General features: G+C 48.0%; 2 protein-coding genes across 2 annotated transcripts; both read left to right on the top strand.

Moving 5' to 3' along the window:
- Positions 1-2,845: 2,845 nt before the first annotated feature.
- EMWEY_00033370 (hypothetical protein, conserved) lies at positions 2,846-8,261 on the top strand (the record flags this gene model as incomplete). Its single annotated transcript, XM_013481851.1, has 9 exons — positions 2,846-3,110; positions 3,447-3,770; positions 3,875-4,342; positions 4,462-4,573; positions 4,811-4,963; positions 5,242-5,592; positions 5,916-5,994; positions 6,258-7,839; positions 8,107-8,261. 9 exons carry the CDS (start codon positions 2,846-2,848, stop codon positions 8,259-8,261), a joined length of 3,489 nt encoding a protein of 1,162 aa, XP_013337305.1.
- Positions 8,262-10,449: 2,188 nt separating this feature from the next.
- Positions 10,450-21,242, top strand: EMWEY_00033380 (oxidoreductase, putative; the record flags this gene model as incomplete). Its single annotated transcript, XM_013481852.1, has 23 exons — positions 10,450-10,582; positions 10,723-10,821; positions 10,921-11,067; positions 11,270-11,353; positions 11,490-12,085; positions 12,222-12,345; positions 12,570-12,740; positions 13,005-13,515; positions 13,646-13,885; positions 14,030-14,206; positions 14,360-14,690; positions 14,822-15,187; positions 15,386-15,554; positions 15,748-15,952; positions 17,160-17,267; positions 17,403-17,496; positions 17,933-19,080; positions 19,207-19,357; positions 19,697-19,921; positions 20,075-20,480; positions 20,613-20,705; positions 20,882-21,015; positions 21,195-21,242. The coding sequence occupies 23 exons, from the start codon at positions 10,450-10,452 to the stop codon at positions 21,240-21,242; spliced, it is 5,760 nt and encodes a 1,919-aa protein (XP_013337306.1).
- Between the last annotated feature and the right edge of the window lie 369 nt (positions 21,243-21,611).

Consider the following 21,611-nt stretch of genomic DNA (forward strand, 5'->3'; position numbering starts at 1 on the left):
ACAGCAACCTCCTCTTCTTATAGCAGCAGCAGCAGCAGCAGCAAAAGTAATTCTCTTTCCCCATTGAAGTTTTCTTCCTCTTCTTCTTCTTTCTCTTCTTCAACATCTAATCAATTATTACCTCAATTAAATCCTTTTTCTTCTCTTCCTTCCTCTCCCTCCTCTTCCTCTCTCTATGCAAAACTTTCTTTCCTTTCTCCTCTTGATCCAATAACTATAGGAGATAGCCACAGTGGAGAAGAGAGCAGCAGCAGCAGCAGGAGTAGGAGTGTAGATCCGTTCCCTTCTCCTCCTTCTTCTTATATAGAATGTAATGCAAGATATGTACGTTTATCCCCTATAAAGACAAGACGTGTTATACAAGAAATACGTAATAAATCCTTAGGGGGGGCCCTTGCCCATTTAGCGACTTCTCCTCGTCGTCCTGCCTTTGCAGTATTTAGGGCAATAGAGTCTGCAGTAGCTAATGCCCTCCATATACACCAGCAGCAGCAGCAACAGCAGCAGCAGCAGCAGCAGCAGCAGCAGCAGCAGCAGCAAATAAGACTCGAACTTGTATCAGTTACTGCTACAAATGGTCCTGTATTTAAGAGGCCTTTCTTTAAGGCAAGAGGAAGACTAAATATAAGAAGGAGGCCTACTACACATATAAAGGTTATTCTTAAGGTTATATAAATAAATAAATAAATAAATAAATATTATTATTATTATTATTATTATATAGTTGTTTATTTACTATATTTATTATTATTTACTTTTTTATTTCCCTTTTTTTTTATTGTTCTTATGTCTGTATATCTGTCTTAAGGCAGAAATACCAACAGCAGCAACAGCAACAGCAGCAGCAGCAACAGCAACAGCAGCAGCAGCAGCAGCAGCAGCAGGTAATTATATATGCCTGCAGCATATATTTAACTAACTTTAATTTTTTTTTTCTTTTTTTTTCTAATAAACAATAAATATGAATATAGTTAAATATGTTGGGTGTATACGCAGTCAACTCGTAAACCCTAAACCCTAAACCCTAAACCCTAAACCCTAAACCCTTAATTTATTTATATAGACACTTCTTGCTGCTGTCTTTATTCTTTTCTTGTTTATGTCTTCTTCTTATCAATTTATCTAATAATTTATTTTTATTGCTCTTTTTTTTTCTTCTTTCTTCCTCTTAATATGTCTTTCTTTTGTTGCTTTTTCCTTTATTAGGTAATTAGGGTTTAGGGTTTAGGGTTTAGGGTTTAGGGTTTTTATTCTTCTGTCTCTCTATTTCTTGGCTACATTAAACTTAAATAAGCAACATTTTCTTCTTATTAAGAGAAATAAACAAATAAATAAATAAATAAATAAATTAAACAAATAAATAAATAAATAAATAATATAATTATATATAATTAATAATATTGCTGTATAGACACGTCAGTACCTATCTATATAGTAATTGTATACAATATATATACATTTATTTATTTATTTATTTATTTATTTATTTATTTATTTATTTATTTATTTATTTATGAATATTATGTATATAATAATAGTGTGCATAGGGAGACAGTATAGAGGATATAAGTAATAATAAATAATAGAAGAAGAGGAAGAATAAATAAATAAATAAATAAATAAATAAATTTTTTTATACACTTAATAGACAAAATAACAACAAAAAGAAGAAAAAAGAAGAAAAAAAGAAATAATAAAGGCATAAAAGGCATAATAATATAAATAATTTATTATTCTTTATTATAAGGGAGGAAAATAAATAAATAAATAAATAAATATACATAACGTATATTATTTATTCCTTTCTTATACATAAAGGAGCAATAAAAAATACATGCATGCATGCATGCATGCATGGGTCTTTAAATAATAATAAAAAAAGAAAAAAAAAATTATTTTTCTTTATGGTGTATACATAAGAGGTATATATGCATGCAGGTAGTTATTATTAGTAGATAATTATTGTTCTTTTTTTTATTATTATTATATTTATATATTTATTAATTACAATTATAATTATAATAAACAAAAGAATATGTAAATTCCCCGTAAATTAGGTGTATATACGTATATATATATACAACTTGTACATGTACGTATATATATGTATATGTATATGTATATGCATATGTTGTATATATACAAACAACATATACATTTGCTGCACCATTAAGAAGCAAGACAAATACCTTTCTCCTTTTGTTGCTGATGAAGAATAAAGAGTATTTAATTAAAGGAAAGAGTCTTATTACTTGTCTCTGTTGCTGCTGCTGTTGCTGCTGCTGCTGTTGCTGCTGCTGCTGCAACACGAAATGGAACTTAAGGCTGTACATATAGGCACACAGGACACACAGAAAGGAAGGGAAAGAAGGTAATATTATAATAAATAATAATTAATTGTATAAAATAAATAAAATAATTAAGAATATATTTATTTATTTATTTATTTATTGTATAAAATAAAGAATAATGATCATAAGAGCACCGTCGCGTGTTACAGTTGGGGCTTATTCAGCTTTCCTTCTTCTCCCGATCCTCTATCGATGATGTAGTTAATGAGGAAAAAAACAACAGAAAGTTATTTGTTTCTTCTTTTTACATTTATTTATTCATTTATTTATTCCTTTATTCCTTTTTTTACCTCTTTATAATCCCTCTTGTTGCCCTCATCACCATGGTCTGCGCGGCGGGGGAGCGCCCGCTCTCCCCGTCCTCAACTCGCCGTCTCTTCTCTTTAAGACCTGCTGCTGTTGCTGCTGCTGCTGTTGGTGCTGCTGCAGCTTGTTTCCTTTTATTTAGTCCCACAGAAGCAGCATACTATGGTGGCAACAACCCTCCTTATGGTATGCAGGGAGCTGCAGCAGGGGGCCCCCAGTGGCCCCCAGTTGCCCCCAGTCTGCTGCAGCAAATGCAGCAAAATGCAGCTAGCAGCACCAAAGGCAGCAACCCTACCTTTACGCATGCAAATGCTAATCAAGGAAACGAATTAAGACCATTACCTGATCTAGGTTCCTTGGGCCCCTATGGTATGCAGGGGAGTGCCGATGCTGCTGCGTTCCCGCAGATGCGAGCAGCTGCAGCAACAGCAGCTACAGCAGCAAATGCATATGGTCAGCAGCAGACCTTTGGAGCGGTGTTCCCAAGGATGCAGCAGCAACAGATGCATCAGCAGCAACAGATGCATCAGCAGCAACAGATGCAGCAAACATACCAGCAGCAGCATTTGCAGATACAGCAGCAACCCATGCAACGGACACAGCATCACCAGCATCTGCAACAGCAACAGCAGCAACAGCAGCAACAGCAGCATCTACAGCATCAATTCTTCCCGCCACCGCCGCAGCAGCAGCAGCAGCAGCCACAGCCTCCATCGTTAACTCAGGGTCCTGTTCTTCTATCGCAGCTGCAGCAGGGTCGTAGGGGTGTTGCTTCCTCTATATTTGTAGATCCTCAGACGAGTGCAGCAACAACAGCAGCAGCAGCGGCAGCTTCTCGTTCTGCTGCTGCTCCGTCAAAGGACGGAGCAGCAGCAGATCCTGCAGCACCAGCAGCAGGAGGGTTGCAGCTAGGAGGATTGTCTTTTGCTCGTCTCTCTGATAGTACTGTTCCCCTTAGACATTCACATACAGCAGCATTAGCAGCCTATAGAGGAAAGCAAAGAGGGAGCAGCAGCAGCAGCAGCAGCAGCAGACACTTCAGCGCATGGAGAGACGCACAACCTAATCAAGTTCAATTGATTGCTGTTGGTGACACTGCGCTCTTCCAAGGAGGTAAGAAATTTATTTATTATTTTTTTCCTGTATTTATTTGCCTGCTTCCGTGTATGTATGCATGCATGCATGCTGCTGCTGCTGCTGCTGCGGTGTATGTGCAGTGTGCTTCGGCGATGCAAGACAAAGCGATCCGCGAGTTCCTTGCGGAGTGGCGTACCCTGGTATGGGGGCCTTCGCGTTGCAGTTAGCCATGGGGCCCCCTGAGGCCTCATCATCATCATCTGCTGCTGCTGCTGGAGGAGCAGCAGCAGCTCCTGCTGCTCCTGCTGCTCCTGCTGCTCCTGCTGTTCCGAAGAGGCCCATGGTGCTGCTGTCCACTGCAGCACGGGAAGGAGTTGAAGGAGCAAATGGCTTTGTGCAGGAGCTGTTAGAGAGAGCTTGGCTATCTAGCGGCAACAGCGTCAGCAGCAGCAGCATCAGCAGCAGCAGCAGCGGCTATATCAACAGCAGCAGCGGCTTCATGAGCAGCAGCAGCAGCAGCAGCAGCAGCAGCGTTTGCGACTTCCGTGGCATGAATGCTGTGCCATGGGGAGCGGGCCCCATTGGCTTCTTTGCGCGCAGCACGGCGAGTGAGTAGTATATATAATTACCTCTTTTTTTTGTATAATTAAATAAAAAAGATAAAAAAATAAGTATAAATTAATTATATTTAATTTATTGCTGCTATTTGCTTCTTTTTTCCTTATAGGTCGCGAGACTGTTGCTCTTACCTCCGTTATTGATGATATGCTGCTGCAAAACAGCAACAGTGCAGCAGAATATTCATCAGAGTTATTATACCTAGGCAGCTCCAGGACCTCGTAAGTTGCATGCATGCATGCACGCATGCATGCATGCATATTTTATGTACATATTATTGTATTTGTGTGTATTTATATCTTTGTATACTTATATATAGGGGGAGAGAGAAGGAGAGTGCATCTTATTTTTTTTTCTTATGGTGCCTACACACTGTCCGTCCTGTCATTTGGTTGTTGTATTGAGTAGTTTATTAACAACATGATTGCTTTGTATTACTGCTGCTGCTGCTGCTGCAGTGAATACGCAACTATTGCATCAATGATAGCAGCAGAACCAGGAAGATTATTTGGTGCTTATTTAACAATTGCTGCTGAGGTTAACAGCACAAGTCGTAAAAACAGGAAAGTAAACACTTCTTCTCGTGATAGAGTTCGCGAGTTTACCTTCAGGTACGCATAGAGGGCATATGTATGTATAGCTGCTTAATATACATAAATATATATATTATAATGTATATAATATATATTATTATTCAATGTATATATTCTTTATAGGGGTATAGGGCCGTAGGGATGGTGCAATGTAGTGCAGCACCGCTTCGTGTCATGGTGGTTCGTTCCTGTTTGTTTGTTCAATAAGTGCGACAGTAGTATACGACGAACTATCCATTTCTGCATCTTTTTGCTGCTATTGCTGCTGCTGCTGCTGCTGCTGCTGGATTGTTTAGGCGTGACAGCCGGTCTATGCGAGGAGCCCGACTGGATTTTGTCGTGACTCTGTCGGGTCCGCACCTTTCGGGTAGCTCGGATCGCGTGCCTGAGGAGGTGAAGACTACAGTTGGGATAGAAATAGCGAAAAAATTACGTCAAGTAATTGATAAATATTTATGGGCGGCATTTGATGATACAAAAGGAGAGAAACGGCTAACAGCTGATCTTCCCATCCTCTTCGTACAGGTACAAAAAGTACGAATGATGATGGATAACTCGGCAAGGCAAACAAGAGTTGTCAATGTAGAATTGCTGCAGCACACAGGAGATCCAATGAACTGTCTAGGGATTCCTATTGTACTTTACACGTGAGCAGCTTCCACGAATCTAAGGACAAAACATTTACACTGACGCCGCAGTGTGCATGCGTGTACCTGTATGAATGTGCATTTGCACACTTGTCATGTCTGTATATATTTGTTATATTTTATGAGTTCACATTCACGCATGTATATAGGTGTATGCATGCATAGTATATTCTGGCGGCATGCGCAAACGTATACGTGTATTATATAATGGACATACAGTTTTACTCGGTAGATGTGTTTATATAGAACTGCATCTTGTTGAATGTGAAGCGTCATATATGACGCATTTACGTATTGTTGGTTTTATGCTTTGCATATTGCAGCACTGCAATTGGAGCGGCGTTGCCTGCATATATTTTAGGTCACCTGAAGAGCCCCGGCCTAACGAAGATCATTCGCCAGGTATATACATGTTTTTATTTAGTTAATTGTTTGTTTAGTTTCGCCTCTTTTCGAATTCGTTTCGCTTATTGCTTGGTTTCTCCTTGTTGCTTAGCTGAGTTGGGGGGGCTGTTCGGTTCGGTTGCTCTGTTTAGGGGAGGCCGTTGTGAATCTGCATCTGCAACCGCTTATATGTGTGTTTATTAGATGTTCCTGTTGCATGGTCTGCTTGAATATATGTGTGCATGAGTATGTGGGCTTGTGCGTTTTTGTGTGGGTTGTAGACAATCGTAGACGCGCGTTCACTGGGACCGATGCATCAGCCTGCACTTGCCGGCCACATGACGGCGCTTCGCGAGGATGTTGAACGACTTCATGATTGGTTGGATCGCGTGGGCCCTTCTTGGCCAATAACGACGAGCGTGGGGAATTTGATGGATTTGCTGTTAAGATCCCACGAGGAAGCAGTGGAACAACAGGAGAAATGCAGAGCGGCCACTGCCTCGTTGCATCTGCCTTCGGATGATCCAATGTTGGAGTATGCAGACATGTTCTGCCAGATGTATCCTCAAACATATTTCCCGCATTCCGCAGGAAAGGAGGAGATGGAGGCCTACGCACTGCGCATTGGACTGACCCTTCGTGAGCTGCTGGGGGGAGGGGAAGAACGGGATGACGGTGATGAACGCGCGGCCCACTCACTGGCGGATTTCGAAGAAACTCTGGGGTTGCGGCGGAGGCGCCTCTCGCGTAACGAAGACGAATCAGGCGAGGAGGAGCTGCAGCTGTACGGGGAGGGCTGGTCGCTAAGCAGTCCTTTAGAAGACGTAATTAACAGCCAGAGCAGAGGCGGAGATACAAACGTCGAGGAAACAGGACCAAGAGATGAGTCTGCTTCCGCCATGGTGGGCGAAGGCTCTAGCAGAGCAGAAGGCAGCCCCACTCCTTCTGCCTCCCGCACCAGAGATCCTATAGAGGCATTTCCAGGGCTGCTGCCGGGTCCGGTTAAAATGTCCCCCGCCCCCACGGTGCACGAGCAGCAGATGCTTCGGCAGCAGCAGCAGCAGCAGCAAGAAGGGGTTGCAGAAGCAAAGCAGTTCACCACACCTCCCCACGGGGGAGCTGCGAATGCAGATGCAGCGGTTGCAGATCATCACAGACCTCCTCTTTCTGGAGAGGCTGGTGCGGCATCAACTAATGAACCGTCCCCAGCCCAAGGCAACAGCACAGCTGTGCATGATGTGGCATCAACACCCCTCTTAGAAAAATTACGGCGGGAGTTTGAGGAGCAAGCAGCTCGGCAGCAACACCTGCTGCGGCGCATCGCTGCCCAACAGAAACAGCAGAGCCGCATCCAAGAGCAGCAGGCGAAGCTCCTGATGCAGCAGAAACAACAACAGCAAGAGAACGTTGTCCTGGCGGCACCCCAGTACGAGGGCGCGGTACATAGCATCGTGACTCGCCCCCCTAAGGCACAGATTAAAGATCCTCCCGTGGAGCCGGCCTTGCGCGCTGGAGAGCAGCAGAAGCCGCCTTCCAACGATTCGCCTCCCGTGTTATTCCCTGGTATCAATGCACCACACGAAGGCGATGCTGCAACACGGCAGAAGCTGCTGCAGCAGGACCGTCGGGGCTACGCTGATGCGTATTATCACAAGATAATGGACGAGAGCGAACGGGCGCACCTAAGGAGCATGTTAGAAGAACGCTACGGGCCTTTATTTTTTAATATCTTAGGGTTTCTGTTCAGTGACAACATGCTACAAGACCTCCTCGTGGTCGCGGAGTGGCACTTGAATCCTGAGGCACACAAGGAGTTGTGCAAAGAACGCAAATTTTCTCTGTTTGTTCAACATGCAGACCCAGGTCAGTATGCTTGGTTGGCTGCCTGCTTGTTCGACTGTGTGATTGGTTGTCATGCTCCAGGTGCAGTGCTTCCCATTTGAATTTCATCGGAGGTTGACGGACAGGGATTAATGTCCCAACGCACCCATTTTTCTTTTGTCGTCTCAAGTCACCAATCTTGTGCATATAAATGCATGCGCATATGCATGTATTATGTAACGTCTGTATGACTCCTACTATACATAGTATATATTTTTTCGAGTCAGATGGGTTCCGTGTGCTTTGCAGGGCGATTTCGTCTAATGAGCAACGTCGCAGAGGCCACTCATCGCCATTTTCCGAATCAGATTACGCCTTATGATACTGACGCTGGGTTGGCAACGTGGAGGCGGGCGCTGGAAGGACTTCGGCAGTTTCAGCGGTTTTTCCTTTCCCGTGTTTGAAATAAACATGCGTTGAGGTTATTTCCATAAAGTGCACCAGAATTTGAACGTGTTCAGTATCTCTCTCTAGCATGTATCTCTCGATGCATATGTATTATACACATAAATGCACATGTATTATATACAGAGAGGTATACTTGAGAGTTATCAGTACTTGCAAAGGTGCAAAATCATGCATGTGCCGGGGTGGGAATTAATGAAGGGGAATCATTCGCATGTGTATTTATGAGATGGTGGAGTTTTTCCAGCAAACACGCTTATTGACCGCACGGATTTTGTTGCATTGGCTGTTAAGCGGCGTGAGCTTGTGTAATTTTTTCAGCGTTTCTGAAAAGGTGTTTGATTTGTTCAATCATCAGGTTGATGTGTGGCGAGTGTTTTGGTTGAATGGAATGATTTTTCAGCTATGCGTTGCAGTTTGTGTTGCACACACCGTTCAAAGTCGGACAGGTGTTGTTTGTTGAGCCCGAAGGCTATTATTATGTGGAAAGAGGAAAATAAAGCTTTTCTGATTTCTGCATCTAAAAGACTGGATCTGTCGCGTAGATACGTGAAGTAAATGCTTGGAAGAAGCTGCTCAAGAATTACGCAGACCCAAAATGAAAAAATGAGACTTTTCAAATTTTTCAAGTCCACTGATTGTCTTCTTTCCGCACATTTTGCTCCTAGCCCAGGCGTTTTATTAAGTTGCAACTCAGTATCTCAGTGTGGCGAGGTTGTTTTGAATTAGAACCAGCGAACTCAAAAGGAGCCCTTCACTTGCTTCCGAGCGTCTTAGGATCTACAGGCAGCCATCTGAGGGGCTTCTCCCCTTAAGTTCACTACAGAGGCGTAAAATAGTGGAGATGCATAGGAAAGAAAAGCATACATAATTTGCAATGAATGACAATCAGCTGGATGCAGGAGCACGTGGCATGAATGTTTAGACTGTGGTTCCCTTACAGCCGAGTCCAGCGACAATGGGGGCAGCAGGCGGAGCTGCTTCATCAGGCATGCATCAAAAGGCCGACGGCTTCATCTCTGCATTAAAGACAAGACTCGATAGCGCAGGGCATGAGAGCATTTAGGTGTATGCTGGCAGCTTCTTGCACGGCTTGGGGCAAAAGTGAATGCTTAGGAGGGGACAGTTGTCGCTTTTAGCACTTTGGCGAGAGGAGGCTAGCCCGCCTGCTCCTTCGGTGCAGGCCTAGCGCTGACACATTGTACATTCTAGAATTAATGTGAACAACAATTAAGTATAGAATCAGTTTTTTGACAGTCGCCAGTGAGGCGTACCTCGGAGCACCACCCGTGGTGACTGCCACCTCCTGAGCGAGCAGGGGAATAGCTCCACTGGAGGAGCGGCGAACGACGGTCATTTGCGAATATTCCATTGAGGTTGTCGAAATGCCAAGGCCATGCAATTATTAATGCCTTTGAAGGCCATTCAACTTCTTGAACACAGCACGTTAGTGCCTATCCAGAGAGCTGCTGCGCCCAGCCGTCTCGGTTGGTGGTGACCCTGACCGGTTGGAGTGACGGTAGCAATGCTCAACTCTCCTGCTGCTCTATACTGTCGTCCCTCCAAGTAAATACAAAGCCCTATCATATTCTTACAATATTTCGTGAAGGAACCTTTATTCTCAAGTCTTAAAGGTGTCTCCCCGCCCAGGTTAGGCATTCATCAACTGTCGGCCGAAGCGAGCTGAGCACAACATCTGCACACTGCCGGCGATCCCAGCAGCTGCCACACAGAACACCCGCAAACGAGCGGTTTCCAACCATTTCTTTTGAAATTAGTGAGAAGAACATAGGCGAGCGGTGTTTCTAGAGGCACTTTTGTGCGTAAACACCTGCCACTAAGCCAGGAGTGGCAGTGTTGCACCGTGTCGCCACTGGTCGGGCTCCGCTTACGTTCCAAGAGGGAGTGCCGGCATACGCATTTCGGCTGCTATGGCTCATTCAAAGTGATAAACTGAACAGAGTTCGAGTAAAGTCCAGCGGGTTAAGGGGAATATAGTAAGCGCATGGCGCATCATGTGCTATTGTGTTGATTTTGTTTGATTCTTTCTCGCTGCATTGAGCTGCATCATGCTGAGATTTTGTCTCCCTAAACCATAAAAGTCTTCCTTTTCTCATGCGTGCAGAAGCACTGTGTAAAGTCTCCGTTTCTTCTTCGTTGCCAGCATTGATATCCGCTGTACTAGCAATGGCAGCGGGGAGGGCAGCCCGTGCGCTGCTACTCACAGCAGCTGCTGCAACAGCGGCAGTAGCAGCAGAAGCGGCAGCAGTTTCAAAAGCTGAGCCAGCAGTGGACACACCTGTGAGCCCCCTGTCTCAAGGTAAGTTCACTGAGCAATTGTGGTTTTTTTGCGTTGCCGATATACAGACGTAGTAGCTGAACCGCCCAAGGCAATGAACGCCTGCGTGTTAAAAGGCCCACTAAAAACGGCAACGCTTGTCTTCACATTTGCCTGTACAGACACCTCATTAGAATCCCAGGAAACGACTGCTCCTCAACGGTTTATTGGAACGGCACTGGAAGCCATCGCCGGCGCAGACTTCTCGCTGGACCCTGTTGGTGCGTGATCTATTCAACAGGGGTTTAAGGGCTACCATAGTCGATACACCACTGTATATTTCTTCTGCTTTTACCGTCTGTTGTGTATTTCTACTTCAGAAGTGTCGGGAGGATTCTTTTCAAGAGATCCCGAATACCTGCCCGACTCCTTTGTTGAACAACTTCCAGTTGATGAGGAAACATTTGACTTCATCATAGTCGGTGGAGGAGCTGCTGGCTGCGCCCTTGCAGATATTCTTTCCCAATGTTAGTTTTTTGTACCCCCAATGCATCGGAGTTAAGCTGTTTCCAACGCTTTCAATCTTCCACCGCTCCACTGCAGTTCACTCACCGCTCACTTGTTCCTGCCATGCACACCCCTTCAATAACCCCTGGAAGTTCAACAAGCACAGCTGTGGTTTTCCTTTTCTCATTTCGACTTTGCTCGTCTCGCTCCTGTGGACGTCAGCTGGGAAAAAGGTTCTCCTCCTGGAACGTGGGATGCAACGCACAAAGTTTACATCTCCAAACGCTATGAGCGCCAGAGGGGCAGGTGAAAATTTCTGTCGATGCACGAGGCAAGAATAACGAAGGCAGCCTTCCTGCCTTCCGAACAAGCGGAGAAAATAGCCACTTGCCGACTGGGTGCGTAATCCGCAACTCCAGCTGTCTGTCTGCGGCTGCCTCAGGAATCGGCCTCGCCGATGCAACCATCTCCCAGCCTGTTGGTACGGTGCAAGGTGTTCGAACCTTCTCGGGAGCAGTCATGGGTGGCGGCAGTGCCGTGAATTTGGGAATTGTGATTGGCGAGACTGAAGACTACTTTAGAGAGATGGCTCGCCAGTTCCCTGGATATAACATTGACTACGGGAGGTTGAAGCGAGTGCGCCCTCGCCTCATCAAGCACTGTCTGAAGCGCAAAACAGAATCGTTTGCTGACTTCAGGGACGGATTTAGGGTGCATTTAGAGAGTAGCTGCACAAGAACAGGTGGCCTGGCGTTCTCTGCATGCATGCAGGCGTACGACTACGTGGCGTGGAAACTCGCCAGGGCCATGCCTGTGCTACCTCCTTTCGGGAACGCCTACAGCGACGCTTTAGCATCAACAGGCTACAAGTACTGGGGAGGAGGGGCTTATCCTGAGCCGAGTTTGTACGTTCGGCCTGGGTATCAGTGGGTTGGGTACTCTCTCTTCGATTCTAGAAACGACTTCCATAGAAACGCCTCCGACGCACTACTCGAGCGTTTGCCCAACCTCCACATCAAGACTCGACACACCGTCCGGGTCAGCCAGCTTTCTATTGAACAAAACAGTAACAACCGCACTCCCAGCCGCCCGTGGAACTGCTGTTAAACCGATCACGAGATGCACTTCCAGTTGAAGATCAATGCTGCATGGTGTCCCTATGACTGCAACGCAGAAAGTTACCTTCGTAGATACACCTCACAGAAAAACAGCCAACTGCGTTGTCTATCGGCCCACCAAATACCAAGATATACGACCAATTGGCGACTTGTGGAGTCTTTTCCCATCTTCCGCTGCAGGTGAACCAACAGATGCATGCATTGAGACCTGTCCGCTGGCTGCTCCTGCACTTGCTCATGCGGCTGCCGCTGTTGCTGGGGCAGTACTTGATGCTTATGTTGTTGCGGCCCTTGCAGCTGCCGCTGCTGCAGACCTTCATTGTGCTGCTGCGATGTCTATTGTTCTGGCGTTGGACGTCTGTTGTTGTTGCCTGCCGAGGCTGTGGCTGCTGTGTTGCAAACAGACTGGGCACCGTGGGTTGGCACCTTCTTAGAGCCAACTTCTGTTCTGACTGGCGCCGGTATCGAAAACTCCGAAACGAATCTCCGTCGTGTCTGCCTTTCTAATCCTGGGACAGGCCGTATTGTTCTCAGCACTGGGGCCGTCCATACGCCTCTTGTGCTCTACCGATCAGGTGATGTTTCTTGAATATGGTGCTGAAGACCCCTCGGTTGAACACGCAGTCATATCCTCTTCCCTTTTTGATGTTTCTTGAATATGTCATGGAAGTCGCATTTTCACGCGCAGCTGCATCTTCGCTTCTTCTATCTTTTTAGTGCTACGAAAGTCGCAGTTTCAGACACAGTTGTTCCCTCTTTCAATTCAGCTTCCTCGATTGGCACACCGTGACTGGCCGAATACCCAACTTTTGTATGAATCACGCACGCATGTTCTTCAGGCATCGGCCCAGCGATTCAGCTGAGCTTGCTCAAGGTCCCTCAAATTCTAGAGAACCCTGCTGTTGGGTCGGCGTTCTCGGACAGAGTCTTCCTCTCTATCCCTGGTTTTCTGAAGCACTATACCGACGCCATCCCTCTCATTAATCCCAGCAGGTCGTTGCGCCGCCTTGCGGCAAACGAAGAGCCAGGATCACAAAAGGTCACGAAGCTACGGTTGATCTCTAAGCCATCTTTTGAGCCGATTCTTTCTCAAGAACAGCTTGAGAAAGCGATTACTCCGGAAGTCCGAGATGCTGTAAACAAAATTCTGAACCAAAATGTGCCCGTCGAAGTCATAACAATTGACGAAGACGATGATCCCGCTTTCAGAACTGGGTTCGAGCCTCCCGTGCTCCTTCCCGATAATCTCATGTTTCCTGGACCGCTGCAATATCTTGCACCCGCTCTACAGCCTCGTGTCTGTCAGTTTATGGGCCTGAGGCACATAGGTCCCCACTGCAAAGGACACCAGTAAGAATGGCACACAACCTGCTGAGGGTGGCAGGAGTAGCAGATAGTTGAGCTTTCTAGCTTCCTCGTCCGCATACGCGGCCTGTGCACGCGTCATCCTGTAAAACTTGGCGTAAGCCATGTGCTGCAGGATCAATGATCGCAACCTCGGGTGCTCTCTTGTAACAATGGAGGAGTTGTCTGGCGACCGACTAGCTGAAGGTTTTATCTATGCCTCCCGCTACATGTTCCCCACTGCATTTCGCAAGGACCCAATCCTGGATGCCATAACAGAGATTCTCCAGGGGTGCTCCAACTACCGTGCTCCCTTCGGCATTGTGATCTTAAAGCCTCTCTGTGTTATTGCTCAGCCTGTCGTCAAATGTCTCAGGTTAGCAGCAACTCCAGCCTAAGGTTCACTTCATTCGAGTTGTGCTGCTGTGGAGGCCCTTCACTGCAGGTTGTTCTCCTATGTTTGAATTCTTAGTTTCGTTTGTCAGGCGATGCTGAAGCTGTTAGAGTTTTTCCTTCGCAGAAAAGCTGTTGCTCCGTTCTATTTCACCTCCGAGCCTAAATCAAGAGGAAGCATCCGACTGAAGCCCACGGGCGAAGTGGTCATTGACCCACAGTACCTGGTGGATGAACAAGACCTGTTCGATGCAATCCGCGGCACTGCAACATTGGTCGATCAAATTAACGGAGAAAGCTACAGGTAAGCAGCCGCGTTGACAAGCTGTCTGATAGAGGCATGATGCAAACTAATGTAGGGCACTTTCCTTTATAAAACGACTAGACTTCTTCCGTGGCAGCGACGAAGGGCGTTCTCAATACCTTCAAGTGGGGGGCTGTGCTGATATCTCTGCAGGGGTATTATCCAGGAAAAGGGCCCCAAATCGTGTCCACTGGCAATCCTGAATGGCTTGCTGGACATTCTTCTTACTCTCGCCAGCACTACGTCTCCCTTCCTAACCCACTCCTCCAACTTTGCCGAAATTCAGAGGTATCTGCAAGACCTGATTCCCCCAGAGTCCAGACGCTTGAGGAGGTTGATGGTGGTGAACGACGCCTACCGCATGAAGCCGGCTGTCTACGAGGACGAGGAAGGCAACGAATACGAAGACTACAGTGCTTTCGTTGAACACAACGTCGACGAAGCAAAAATGGAGAAACTGGGCATTAAGCGCCGACTGGAAGAGGTCAGGAAAACAGCTAATGGCAAATTGTTCCGTTTGCGTATACGCATAATCATGAGTTGATTTGAGACCAGGGCTTGCTTCTGTCATCTGCATATTTGTCGTTTCATGTGTATAAACTGGTGTACGTGTAGGTAGGGTTTGATTTCGTGTCTTATCGAGCCCACGTGGAGGGCACTGACGAGTCTGCGAAGGATCCATCGCTACATCTGGGTGCCATTGGTCGCCGCCTGGATGCTGAGCTGGAGAAGGTGTTGGGGTCAGAGAAGATGGATGAGCTGAAGAAAGCTGCAGAGTCCATCAAATCCGAAGAGATACTTAGGGCCTCACCCAACGAGCCAGGCCTTCAAGAAGCCATTGAAGACTGCAAGAAACCGTGCACACAGAAAGCCGTCGACAACCACACCTGCGCGAAGCTGGACGTCTGTTGCACAACTTACGGAAACAGCAAATGCATTCGTCTCCCCGGCCAGCCAACCCTTGCAGATCAACAAATTAAAGTGAGAGAGTTTGTAGGTTCTACTTGGGTGGCCTACAGTATGCTTGCGCCATTGTAGCAGCTGCTACAGAGGAGCCCTCAGCAAAACACCTGTGCAGACAAGCTCATGTTCTGCGTCTGTAAGTGAAACTGAGATGCCAGCACATGCTGCGCCACTCCTGAAAGCAGGTATGCTTGTTTGTGTCTTCGTGTTATTTAGGGTCCCTATTCAAACGCGGATGCTGCCGACAGCGGCGGTGCAGTCAAGAAGGAAGAGTTCCTTGCTCCATTCTTTGGGCTGAGCGCTGTGGCAAGCGAAAAACCTGCGAGCCAGCAATGGGCCGCGACATACCCTCCAAGGCTGCCTAGTCTGTTTCTCACTCTGTGTTGTTAGCACCAGCTGCACAACACCTGCATAACGCTGACGAGCATGATGTCCCGAATATCTGCACTGTGGGGGACGGAGATGGTTGGTCTGTTGTGGGTAGCTCTCAGCAGCCAGTTGTGAGAAAAACCGCGGCGCAGTGAGTATCTTTGCCTGTTCTGCTTAGTCTTTGTCGAATGCGCTGAGCATGTATGCAGGCTCTCAAAACCCCAAAGCATTAGCAAAGTTTGCTCTGTCTTACATGACAAGCATCGGACACACCTACGGCAGCGCCCCGATGGGCAGAGTGGTAGACGACAAGTTCCAAGTCATGGGTGTGAACGGGCTTTCTATTGTTGATGCTTCTGTTCTCCCTCAATTAACCCGAATGAACCCAGTCTACACGGTCATGGCATTGGGCAGGTATGTTTGCTAAGCTTTAACTGCCTGCACGTCCTTTCCTTCTTTTGTTCTGTACGAGGGCTTATTAGTCCGAGCCTTAGCACAGAGCAGCCCTGGTACTTTGTTGCTGTTCAGGTATGCTGGTGAGCTAATGCTGGGACAGAAGCATGGGTGAACCCGGCTTCGCTGATACTGTGTTGCGGCACGCAACGCTAAACAGGCCCGCTTTGAGGGTTAGGGGGTACTGTGCACTTTCACGTGGCACTGGCAGGCAGCCAGGAAGCCACCAGAAACAAAGTCATTTGTACCGACTCCTTGTTCCAGATTAATAGGGGTGTTGTCCAGTGGCTTTAACATTTTATGTCAAGGCTACTAGTACACTTGTACTAATCGTGGGAGAGTTTGTTTGAAAGCAACTCTTTCCACCTTTAGAGATGACACGATTTTTGAAGAGAAGCTGCTCTGCCCCATTGTTTCTAATCAACTTACTCTCAATTCCGCATAGGAACGCCGATTAAGGCCGTTCTGTTCTCCCCCTGGGTTTCTCCCATAGAACTCGAGGTTGCTCTAAGGAGCTGTTTGGTTTTGATTTAGGTGGATGAGGCAGCTCCCTGGGCCCATTAAAAAACCGTAGGAATTGATTCTTTTGCTCAGTATCATACACTCTTTTCGTACTCTGGCCACTCAGAAAACTGACTACCTAAGTACCTCGGAAGCGCAAAGGCGGAAGCTTTTGTTGCACGTTTAATGCTGCAGCGTTCTGTGATGCTGCAAAACAACAAACCCAGACCTGGTTCCTCTCCAGGGAACCGATCAGTTCGCCCTTAAAACTCCCTCCCTCCGGGGCATTGAAATTACCCGGTTGTGCCGGAGCGGTGCAGCGTACTTTTAGTAAGTGAGCAGACTACTAAAGTACCCACGTGCTAGAGCATCAGTGCGACTACAGCGTCTAATTGGGGCAACAGACAAATCCGGCATCATCCCGACGGCATCCTCGTCAGACTTAACAACATAGTTCCCACAACTGTGGAGCTTATGAAACGTTCCTTTCAAATTCAGCGTACAGGATACAAGGCTTAAAGCCTGCAGAGCATCTGCGTGCAGCTTCTTTCGCACCCTCATCTCCCTGCTTTGCCGGCTTGAGAGAAACCGCAGCTTCGATGGCGAAGCACACCATTTACTAGCCGCGTCTACTTGTTTCACCAGTGCTCGTGAATGCTTCCTACAGAATGGTGGTACAACTTAATTTCCTGCTTGAGCTTTTAGAAACTTTTGCAGCATTCATTCATTCATCGTGCAACAAGAAATCTCAACCGTGTCATCAGATACACGTACGGTAGGTACTCCTTGATTGTCTGCAGAACCAACTTGGTAGCAATGTGAGAAGAGGAAATACAGGAATAGCGGCACGCAACACTTCGTGTTCGCTGAACTCTGTCTTTACCTTGCAGTTGCACGCGGTCCGTTGCAGGCGGTCCGCTGGCAGCGTTCTACTACCAGTTGTGCAATACCGGCGGGACTTCTGCGAATTTCTTGCCTTTAATTTGGCGCTTGCCAACTTTTATGTGGGGAAATTCACAGAATCTCTTCTGTTGGAATATAATAAGACCCAAACACACCGTTCGGCCAGGACCCGGCGGCAGGCCCGCTGGGCCCCCGAAGCAGGCCCATCCAGGAGAGGAGGGCCTGAGGCTTTGTGTATTTCGTTCCCAAGATGTCTTTTGCTCTTATGTATTTTAATTTACTTCAGACAGTCGCCGAGAAAGCCTGGAGAGCAGCACTTGTGCAACAATGCCCCGTTCTGGCCGGCGGCAGATTCAGCAGCAAACTGACGACCAAGACACCGCACACATATTCAAAGGAGCCCATGAGCATTGCACATATTTTGAGTTTGCCTAATAACACGATCATCTGCCTTTGAATCTGCTGCGAGAGGGGGGATTCATCATAGCCGCGCAACCCCCATTCCCCTGCGGTGTCTTTCCCCTGCTGCTATTTCAGTGCAACTTCGGGGGGCGCGAGTCAATGGGCAACCATCCTTCGCATCCCTCTATTCCTCTTGATGGGTATTTGGCTGTACGGGCTTCCATAGAGGCCCGCTTTCCCCCTTCCCAGGAGCTCCGTCAAATAAAGCCAACTGAAGCTACAGCCTGCTGGGGAGCCCCCGGTGGAGAGCTGCACGCAACCCTCTCAGGGGGGCGCCCGCAGGAGAATCCAGTTGCTGGAGAACCATGCAGATCCAATGTCCCACTACTTTTGAACAGGGTTGCTGCGGGGGCCCTCGTCCCTCCTACCCTCAGTGTCGCTGAAACCACCGACACAAACTCAGATTGGGCTCCCGACGAGTTCGAAGCAGCAGCATCTTCAGAAATCTTGGGTGGACCCTCGCAGTCATTCACAAGGGAGAAGGCACCTCGTGTGAGGGCGCAATCGCCCCAGCCCTTTCCGTCGATGTCACACTGCTCATCGACGGTGTCTAGGAAAGCAGGGACCCACAAGCAGCAGCTGCCAGAGCGTGAAATCAGCGGTAGCAGTAGCCGCAGCAGCAGGAGCAACAGTAGCGGCAGCAACGACGGAGGTTCCGCATGCAGCACACGCAAGGTATATGCTGTGAGCGCGTTTCCCGGTCCTAGCAGCAGGCCGAAGCAGCTGGATGCGACACTCGTCGCGTCATCAGGAGGAGCTCAAAGACCAAGGCAGGACAGGAGTCAGCAAAAGAACTCCAGCAGAAGCCCACCTGGTGCTTGCATTGCGGACCAGCACAAAGCAGGGTTTCCCGTGGGGACCCGCCAGACACGTGTTGCTAGAGGGGCCCCTGAGGGGCGCGCTGCTGGTGTTCCATCGGCGGGTGCTGAGGAACATGAAATGTTCTGTCCCCTTTCGCCGAACTCAGCCTTGGGATCTTGCACTCCGTCGAAAGCATCGAGTAAAAGTGCCCCCAAAACGATGGGGCAGACAGCCGTTTTTGTCGGGACGACTTCTTCGTCTCATGGCATGCCCGCAGAAAGAAACATATCTTATGGGCCTGCATGCAACCACCTTCCTTTTCTTGAAGGCAGAGCGCTGCAGGCGCTGTTACCGTTTCTCTTTGGACGGACTTTGGGGATCTGTATGAGTGTCTGCGTGCACTGGTTTATGAGGATTAGCAAGTAAGCACTACCTGAGATCGTTTCGAGAGCACCGTTCATGCACGAATTGTGAACAACATCTCATAGCATACACCAATCCAAGACGCCTGTTGTGGTTGCTGCTTGCTGTCTGTTGTTGGTTTGCAGCGGTCTTGCTGAAATGTGTTCCCCCATCGTTAGAGGTTTTGAAGCGTCTTACGGGAAGTACTTATACCCTGTTAACGCCACCGTGAAGCTACAGGCGCTGCACACTACAGAAGGAAATGGCGTCCGGCTAGACTGGGTTATAACTGCGAAGGTCAGTGTGTAGCGCTGCAACACAAGAGTCCATCGTTTCTTGTTTGTTATGCATGCCATTTACACAACGTAAGATGGTGTATCAGGTCTTGGAGCGTGGGCACAGCAATATAGCCCACAGCGTGCTTCGTGGAGATTCAAATGAGGCGTATGTGCTGCAGCTGCTGCAGTGTGACCGGAAATGCATTAGCAGGGGGGTAGGGTAGGGAGTGCGACGTCGTTCTAATGCAAGCAACGAAAAGTTGCAGGATGTTGCTGGTGCCCAGTGGCTCTGTGTAGTGGAGTGGTGATTTAGGGCGTTATTTGATTAGTGATGTCGTATCTCTATTCACTGTTGCAGGTGTTGCCGCCCTCTGCAAATCATGTACTTTCTTTGGGTTATTGTTTTAAGTACCGCCCTCCTTCTTCTCTCAACGGCTGGCACGCGCCTTCGCGTTGCACTTTTACAGGACGGGACTTCTCGGGTCGGGCTGACGGAATCTCCTTGATGTCTAGCAGATCTTATCTGCGTAGACTGCAAGGGGGTTGCCAGAGCCCAGGAGCTATCATACGGCCCCCAAGCTGCGTAAGCTGTCTGAACTCAAGGAAGAATTAGGAGTGTCTCGTGGCCGCGTGGGGTAGCAATCGTGGTGGTGGAGGCAGCTAGAGTGGTTTCAGCTAGACACACTGCTTCATTCCAGTTCGTCCGTTTCTGAGCTTTCTGTTGATGTTTGTTCAGGCTTTGGGGGAGGCAACTGAGCATCGGAGAGAAGCACCCATGTTTTCTGTTGCCGTTGCGCCTGCTGCAAGCAAACGGCGGCTGTGGCTGCATCGGGACATGTGCAGATTTCACGGAGATGAGACCGGGCAGGCAGTGTCGTCTCATTTGGGCCCTGTATGTGTAGGGGATTTCGTGGAAGTGCCAGTTGTTCTCTCAAACGGCATAGGGGCGTCTGATGTGTCTTCGATACAATGGTTCCCTATTAGCATCGCCAGAAGGGTGCCGAGGGTCCTCTCGGGGCCGAGAGCTTTCGATGCAGCGTCTAAGGGCTTATATGAAGGATGCAGCTTGGAACTGCAGTATACTGAGTGGTTCGACGGCGATCAATACCGGCACATGACCACCGAAAGGTTGCAGAGGGCTGGTAGGTTGCTGCGAGGTTGCGAGGGAAGCAATCCTGCGTTTTCATCAGCTCCTTGGTGGTGGTGGGCGGGACGGTTCCGTGAGGGTCTATGGTTAGTATTTCGTATCGCCTCCTCCTGGGTTGCGCGTGCAGAATGCTTGGAACCAGAATTACATCATGAATCCACGGAGTACTCCGGTATAGATCTGCTCGTCAGGCGGTCTCTGTACCGAGCAATGCAAGAAGGTAAAGGCTGCTGCGTGACTGCATCTTATCTCGTATTTCAAGCATGCAGCAGACCGGGCAGTTCTTCGTCTATGCGGTACTGACAAACGAATAGGGCGTATTCGGTTAATAAGAGCACAATATTTCTTCGCTATCCGTTTCGTGTGGGGCCCGCTGTATGCGACATACATATGCAGGTACAGCTGGAGCGGCTGCGCAGCGAGCTTGGGGTCTGCAATGCAAAGTGGTTTCCCAAGAGGCGCCCATTGTTTTCCCCTTGACACGCAAAGGTCTTCTACACGACCGATCGACCTGCCTTCAGCTCCGCGTGGTAGGTTAAGGGTACTTCCCAAATTACTTGTATGCAGTACTCATGGACATTTATTATGGACACTGTTGGTTGTGCTTGCAAGGTTTGTATGCATCATGCAGCACATCGGGCTCACACTACGCGCACTGCTGATTCTGTGTACTCGAAATGCTTGCATTGTTCGTGTGGATCCTCATTAGGGTGACACATTGGAGTCGTACTTAACAATCGGGGGAGCGAATGTTTGATGGAAATAATTAACGGGAGTCCCTCATTCTCCTTCTAGATATTCGTTCCTTACAGCGGCGTAGCCCTGTTGTGGATACTTCATGGATGCATTTTGGGCACGTTCCCGGGCTTCGCGCGGGTGCCTGTAGAGGCAGTTCCAAGTAAGCCCCATTTCTGTTTCTGCTGCCGTGCTCAGTATTATTGAGCGCTGCAGTAGAGGGGAACAAATCGAAACGGGCGGAGTGGCGATATGTTAGTTGAAGCCCATGGATGACTTTTTATAAATTCTCGCTGCTCTGGGGCGTTGGCTGTAGCTGTTTCATGGCACCTGCATTCTGCAATGCATGCACTTCCGTGGGTGCACCGTTCCTGTAGTTGCGTAGTTGAGG

This window comes from Eimeria maxima, genomic scaffold (assembly GCF_000499605.1).
Source record: "Eimeria maxima Weybridge genomic scaffold, Emw_scaff444, whole genome shotgun sequence".
In the NCBI taxonomy this organism is placed as follows: domain Eukaryota; phylum Apicomplexa; class Conoidasida; order Eucoccidiorida; family Eimeriidae; genus Eimeria; species Eimeria maxima.